Source organism: Aedes albopictus, chromosome 1 (genome assembly GCF_035046485.1).
Source record: "Aedes albopictus strain Foshan chromosome 1, AalbF5, whole genome shotgun sequence".
NCBI classification, from domain to species: domain Eukaryota; kingdom Metazoa; phylum Arthropoda; class Insecta; order Diptera; family Culicidae; genus Aedes; species Aedes albopictus.
In genome coordinates, this window is record NC_085136.1 from 41379391 (window position 1) to 41387242 (window position 7852).

Sequence of the window (7852 nt, forward strand, 5' to 3'; positions counted from 1 at the left end):
AGCGTTACGGAAGAGTTTTCGAAGGCTTCGGAGCATCTCAGGCGCGTTACATCCCGAGTAGAGGAAAAGAGCTCAATAATAGCATATTTTGATATGAAGATCAAAAAGTGATATGGGTTTGATTGACATAAGAGATAAAAGATCTAAAAATAAAATCAAAAATTTACTCCTGGAACATCATCATCACATCATATTTAGATTTTGTAAGATCTAACCAATAGCAGCAAGCTATTCGTTTGATCATGAAATATCAAATTTTGATATTGTTCAGATGTTCCAGGAACATTTTTCAGATATTATTTTCAAATCTTTTATCTCTTATATCAATCAAACCAATATCACTATTTGATCGTCAGTATTTTACCTCTACCCGGGATGGGGTCCGTGGGGGTTTTGGGGGGATTTCGGAGGCCTTTCAGGAAGTCTCAGAGCATTTTCGGTGGGATTCAGAGACGGTACGGAGACGTTTTCGGAGACTTCAGAGAGTCTCGGTGCGTTACATGGGGTCCGAGGGGCTTCAGGGGAATTTCGGAGACATTTCAGAAAGTTTCAGAGTATTTTTGGTAGGATTCAAAGACGTTACTGTGTGTCTCAGTTGCGCTAGATGGAGTTCATGAGAGTTTTGGAGGGATTTTGGATGCATTTCAGGAAATTTCAAATGATTTTCAGAGTTCCCATCACAATATATTTTAAAACGCCCCTGAAATTCCCTTTGATTCAAGGGCGTTCTTAAAGCCCCCTATATGACCCTGACCTGAAATGCCTCGAAGCGCTTCTGAAACCTCCCTGAAAATCCCATTGATACACACTTAAAACAGAATGCCGAGATCGGCTGTGCTAATCTCGGTTAAAGTTCATTTGCTGAAATCTCGGCTAAACGCTTGACGTTTATTGTTTGATGATAGCGGCACCCATGGGTGCTGCTATGAATAAACTTGACTTTTTTCTGATATCTCAGTTAAATTTCGATTGCCGAGCACTCGGCTGTGCAAATCTCGGCAAAAGAATGGAAATTAGCCGAGCTCAACTGAGTGTGTACGTCTTTGAAATATCATAATTAATTTGAAATGACTCTGAAACCCCTTTGGACGCCTTTAGTAGAAATCCCCTGAAACGCACCTAAACTCCTTGAAAAACTCGTGAAATGTTATCAAATACCCCTAAAACCTCTAGGAACGCCATATAAACATTCCTAAAGCCCCCTGAAACTCTGTCATTACTCCAAAAAACGCCCTATAAACCCCTTGTAGCGCCCTTTAAAGATTCCTGAGATCCCCTGAATTGTCCTTAAAGACCCTTGAAACGTCCCCGAATACCCCTTAATAGTTGTTCACGATTACGATGGTCACTCGTGACACTGACCCGTGGTACGCTCCGTGATATGATCACGACGGAAAAGTCTCAACCGTGGGAGGAAAAACAGTCTTTATCACTAGCGAAAAATCCACTAAAGAACGACAAACAAAATAGCAAATTTGCTGCGACGACGACGGGATAATTTGGACTCGATTTGGTCACTTCATGGGCTGCAAAACGGTGAGTCGATAAGGAGAGCGTCCAATATAGCTCTGGTCCTCACAAGTTCCTACCTCATGCTTCCACGGGTCAAGCGATGACAAAGACCGCCAGCTAAGAGTTGTGTGCTTAGCTGGTAGTGCAGCCTGGGCACTGTTGTCCTCTAACTTCAGCTAGATTGAGGAGGTATGATCCGAGTGTCTGTTCACCAAGGAGGTGCGGCTCAAACAGCGTCTGTTCTGGCATCCAGCGGCTGAGTAAGAAACGCTGCACCACGCCCAGCTAGATCCAAGGTGGTAGCCCCATCAGCGTGGTCGTCCCAGTGTTGGTTGGGACGTTAAACAGAACTGGCACGATGGCCCTCCGGTGAGACAGGAGTGTTGGCGTAGGCCCAATAAGCCACCCGTAAAAATCCCCATTGCGAATAACATAGGAGAAAATACGACTCGATACAATCGGCAAAGACCCACGGGACGAAATAAGGACTACGATTGGAAACTTGGAACATGGAATTGCAAGTCACTAGGTTTCGCAGGATGTGACAGGATAATCTACGACGAACTACATCCCCGCAACTTCGACATCGTGGCGTTGCAGGAACTTTGTTGGACTGGTCAGAAAGTGTGGAAAAGCGGGCATCGAGCGGCTACCTTCTACCAAAGCTGTGGCACCACCAATGAACTGGGAACAGGATTTATAGTGTTGGGCAAGATGCGACAACGTGTGATCGGGTGGCAGCCGATCAACGCAAGGATGTGCATGTTGAGAGTTAAGGGCCGTTTCTTCAACTACAGCATCATCAACGTCCACTGCCTACACGAAGGGAGACCTGATGACGAGAAAGAAGCGTTCTACGCGCAGTTAGAGCAAACATACAGTGACCCCACACCGATGAATCACCTTAATTTTGTACACTATATATGAATCACCATGTTGATCAAATGAGTGATCCATAAACCGTGGTCATTTTTGCCGATTCATAAATTGTGGGGTCACTGTACGATGGTTGCTCGCCGCGTGACGTGAAAATCGTTGTCGGCGACATGAACGCGCAGGTAGGAAGGGAGGAAATGTACAGACCGGTAATCGGGCGAAACAGCCTGCACGCCGTATCGAATGATAACGGCCAGCGATGCGTAAACTTTGCAGCCTCCCGTGGTATGGTAGTCCGAAGCACCTTCTTCCCCCGCAAAGATATCCACAAAGCCACCTGGAGATCACCCGACCATCAAACAGAAAACCAAATCGACCACGTTCTAATCGACGGTAAATTCTTCTCAGATATAACCAACGTCCGCACATACCGCAGTGCGAATATAGATTCGGATCACTACTCAGTCGCTGTATGCATGCGCTCAAAACTCTCGACAGTTATCACCACGCGTCGAAGTCGAACGCCGCGGCTCAACATCGAGCAACTTCGTAACGTAGAAGTGGCTCAAGACTACGCGCAGCAGTTAGCAGTGGCCCTACCAACGGAAGAGCAGCTTGGCGCAGCTACACTTGAAGATGGCTGGAGGCACATCCGATCCGCCATAGGTAGTACCTCGGCTACAGCACTAGGCTTCGCGACTCCGAATCACAGAAACGACTAGTACGACGGCGAATGTGAACAGTTAAAAAACGAGAAGAATGCAGCATGGGCGAGAATGCTGCAACACCGTACGAGAGCGAATGAGGCACGTTACAAACAGGCGCGGAACAGGCAGAACTCAGTCTTCCGGATGAAGAAGCGCCAGCAGGAAGAACGAGATCGCAAAGCGATGGAAGAGCTGTACCGCGCTAAGGACACACGAAAGTTCTACGAGAAGCTGAACCGCTCGCGCAGAGGCTTTGTGCCACAAGCCGACATGTGCCGAGATAATCACGGGAATATTCTCACGAGCGAGCGTGAGGTGGTCGAGAGGTGGCGGCAGCATTACGATGAGCACCTCAATGGCGACGTTGCAAGTACCGAAGGTGGCGTGGTAACAGATCTAGGAGTATGTGCACAGGACGAAAGACTTCCGGCCCCTGACCTTCAAGAGATTGAGGAGGAGGTTGGCCGGTTGAAAAACAACAAAGCCGCTGGAGCAGATCAACTACCAAGCGAGCTTCTAAAATACGGTGGAGAAGCACTGGTGAGAGCACTACACTGGGTCATTACCAAGATTTGGGAGGAGGAAGTATTACCGGAGGAATGGATGGAAGGTATCGTGTGTCCCATCTACAAAAAGGGCGACAAGTTGGATTGCGGGAACTACCACGCGATCACACTACTGAGCGCTGCCTACAAGATACTCTCTCAAATTTTATGCCGCCGTCTATCACCGATTGCAAGAGAGTTCGTGGGGCAATATCAGGCTGGATTTATGGGTGAACGCGCTACAACGGACCAGATGTTCGCCATCCGCCAGGTGTTGCAGAAATGCCGCGAATACAACGTGCCCACACATCACTTGTTCATCGATTTCAAATCGGCGTATGATACAATCGATCGAGAACAGCTATCGCAGATTATGCACGAATACGGATTCCCGGATAAACTGATACGGTTGATCAAGGCGACGATGGATCGAGTGATGTGCGTAGTTCGAGTATCAGGGACACTCTCGAGTCCCTTCGAATCTCGCAGAGGGTTACGGCAAGGTGATGGTCTTTCGTGCTTGCTGTTCAACATTGCTTTAGAGGGTGTAATAAGGAGAGCGGGGATAAACACAAGTGGAACGATTTTCACGAAGTCCGTTCAGCTGCTTGGTTTCGCCGATGATATTGATATTATTGCTCGTAAATTTGAGACGATGGCGGAAACGTACATCCGACTAAAGAGTGAAGCCAGGCGAATCGGATTAGTCATTAATGTGTCGAAGACAAAGTACATGATGGCAAAGGGCTCCAGGGAGGAATCACCGCGCCCGCCACCCCGAATTCATATCGACGGTGATGAAATCGAGGCGGTTGAAGAATTCGTGTACTTGGGCTCACTGGTGACCGACGACAACGACACCAGCAGAGAAATTCAGAGGCGCATTGTGGCAGGAAATCGTGCCTACTTTGGACTCCGCAGAACTCTACGATCGAATAAAGTTCGCCGTAACACGAAGTTAACCATCTACAAAACGTTGATTAGACCGGTCGTCCTCTATGGGCACGAAACATGGACCCTACGTGCAGAGGACCAACGCGCCCTTGGAGTTTTCGAACGGAAGGTGTTGCGTACCATCTACGGCGGAGTGCAGATGGAAGACGGGACTTGGAGAAGGCGAATGAACCACGAGCTGCATCAGCTGCTGGGAGAACCAACCATCGTCCATACCGCGAAAATCGGGAGGCTACGGTGGGCGGGTCACGTCATCAGGATGTCGGATAGCAACCCGACTAAAATGGTTCTCGAGAGTCATCCGACCGGTACAAGAAGACGTGGAGCGCAGCGAGCTAGGTGGGTCGACCAATTGGAGGACGATCTGCGGACCCTACGCAGAGTGCGAAACTGGAGACAAACAGCCATGGACCGAGTGGAATGGAGAAGGCTTCTATGTACAGCAGAGGCTACCCCGGCCTCAGCCTGAGCGGTAAGGTAAGTTGGTCACTTCGGACTGGCCGACCGACGAGATAGCAAAAGAAGCGTGCGTTCTATTTCAATAGGACAGATCGGAGAAGTACTAGATTTGTAGTAATGAGCTGAATTTTAGGTTGGTGAGAAGGTCAATTCTCCGTTTTTGCAATAAAATAGTGCAAAAAGCGTGGGTATTATGATTCCTGGCCTAATTTAAAGCTGTTTGAGCAAAATTTTGGGCAACAGTGTTGTTATTTTCTCCATTTCTTGCAACATAAACAACATAGTTATCCAAAGTTTTGTTCAAACAGCATCAAATTAGGCAAGGACTCATAATACCCACGCTTTTTCCATCATTTTATTGCAGAAACAGAGAACTGACCTACTCACCATACTAAAATTCAGCTCATTACTACAAATCTGGTACTACACCGAACGTGCCCCATTGCTTTTAATAACTGATTGTGTTGTGTGGTTCTACATGGTACTAGAGCATCGATCTGTTCGGCGATCGAGTGCGTGTGTAGTGTGTTGGTTGTAGGGTAGATACAATAATTGTTGGTGAGCGGTTTTAATTATACAATTCAAAATTATCAGTGGTAGATCGTAACAATAGTATTAAAATGCCCCTGAATTCCCTGTTCTCCCATTAAAGCATCAACAAAACCTGAAAGAACGCCTTTAAAAAGATCCGTAAATTCGTGAAACATTCGTCAGGGCACAGCTGGCATATTTCCTCCACTACTGACTGATGCAATTCAACATACGAAATATGAAACCACGCATCACATTCGCTGTACTGCACCCTTACAAACAGATAGTAACGAATGGTGACATAGACTTATTTTCGTTTGGTTTTGCCTTGATGATCTTGGAGATGGCTCCTTTGTCGGTACTTACCGTTCTGGTAATGTTTACCTGAGAGCTAGGAGGGAGGGCTGCGCTGACCGTCGGCTGCGACTCGTTTGACATGATCATGAAATTTTCCACCCCTGTTTAAGGAAAATATGTAGAACCCATACACTGGTCTCACACTTCTGCCGATGTCCATCGTGATAAAATCTGTTGGTATTTAAAATTATTTCTAAACATTCGTATAATGGAAATAGTTAGCTTGTAACTTTATTCACAACGTGTTAAGGTGACATTAGCTTCATTTCCAGAAGAGAGCAACGTGAAACGATCCCTCAATTCCAGGTCAACGCCAGTAGAAGTGTGTCACGCTTGATTCGTATTTACAAACATTCTATGTAAACAGTGAGATTTGACCTGGATTAACTTCTAATGAGTACAACCTGCAACAACCAGACCTGTATTGCACCGGTGATACAGATTCACGCTGATAAGACTAGGAAGCAACCGTTGTTACAAATTTGCAAGCGCTTGTAACAAAAGATTTCGAAAAGTATAAAAGAAGACCGTTCATCAACGTTGTCAATTACAAAACATCCCACCATCAAAATGATTCACATCATCCTATCAACATTAGTGCTCACTGCAGCCGTTCACGGTAAAATCCTTCTCAACAGCACAACGTCCTCGTTTGCGTGGCTTCTTGATATCCCAGGAATACCTCTGGAAAAACTGAAAGAAACTCGCCTTCATCCGGCCATCAACATTTTGCCCCAGGATGTGTTGCTTCCCAAATCGTTTGACGCCCGGGAAAGGTGGCCCGAGTGCCCCAGTCTGCAGGACATCCGCACCCAGGGCTGTTGTGGATCGTGCGCGTACGTTTCGGGAGCTTCGGCCATGACCGACCGGTGGTGCATCCACTCCAAGGGCGAGAAACAGTTCGTGTTCGGCGCGTTCGATTTGCTGTCCTGCTGTTACGAATGCGGTGGTGGATGCAGTGGCGGAGGCTTTCCCGGGCCGATTTGGTCCTATTGGGTGAAGCAGGGCGTTTCCAGCGGAGGACCGTACGGCTCCAAACAAGGATGTCATCCGTACCCGATGCCGCCGCATTGTCCGACCACGGGAGAACATCCGGATGAACCGAACTGCAACAGTAAGTGCAACGCGGGTTACAACGTGACTGAATGCTTGCGGGATAGAAGGTTTGGCCGGGTGGCGTATTCGGTTCCTGCCGACGAGCAGAAGATTATGGAGGAGATTTTCATCAACGGACCGGTACAGGCGGTGATCCAGCAGTATGCTGATCTGGTACCCCATTCGGGTGGAGTTTATCGGCACAAAACTGGACGCCTGAATGGAGGACATGCGATTAAGTTGATCGGATGGGGCGTTGAAGAGGGAACCAAGTATTGGCTGGTGGCCAATACGTGGGGAAAGGTTTGGGGTGACTGTGGGTTCTTCAAGATTGTGAGGGGTGAAAACCATTGTGGCATCGAGGAAAATGTTCACGCTGGATTGCCCAGCTATGTGGAATTTTAATGAGATTATTATTATGGCGAGATTAAGATGTTTTTTAGATAGATTGAAATATAAAAGAATAATCTTGTCTCTTCTTTACTGAGTTTGGACTTGATTGACCGCCCGCAGTAGGTAGCTTGCTCTCAATCGGCTCATTTGCTTTTTGCTATTGACCTCAGCGTTGTGCTATTGAAAGAAAATTAACATTGAGCATATCTCGAAAAAAAAAACACGGTAGTCGTTGATGTCAATTTGCTACTCGAAAGTTTCAGCCCGGCAGAAGTGCAAAAAAATCATCCGATCAATAGAAAGTGGATATGTCAGTGGTGAGAAATCTCCAGATGCAGAGTATCCGTTACCAGACTCTGATCCAAATGGCAGGAGAGCGTCAAGCCTCCACCCACAACATGAAGCCCTACTTGGAGGGGAAGA

The 7852-nt window shown here is 47.1% G+C and overlaps 1 protein-coding gene across 1 annotated transcript; it reads left to right on the forward strand.

Annotated features, from left to right (window-relative positions):
• The first annotated feature begins 6511 nt into the window (after positions 1-6511).
• Positions 6512-7441, forward strand: LOC134288308 (cathepsin B-like). The gene has a single exon (XM_062852740.1). It carries the CDS (start codon positions 6512-6514, stop codon positions 7439-7441), a length of 930 nt encoding a protein of 309 aa, XP_062708724.1.
• The last annotated feature ends 411 nt before the right edge of the window (positions 7442-7852 follow it).

Coding starts and splice junctions, on each gene's coding strand:
- LOC134288308 (XM_062852740.1), top strand. CDS start 6,512: ATGATTCACATCATCCTATCAACATTAGTGCTCACTGCAGCCGTTCAC.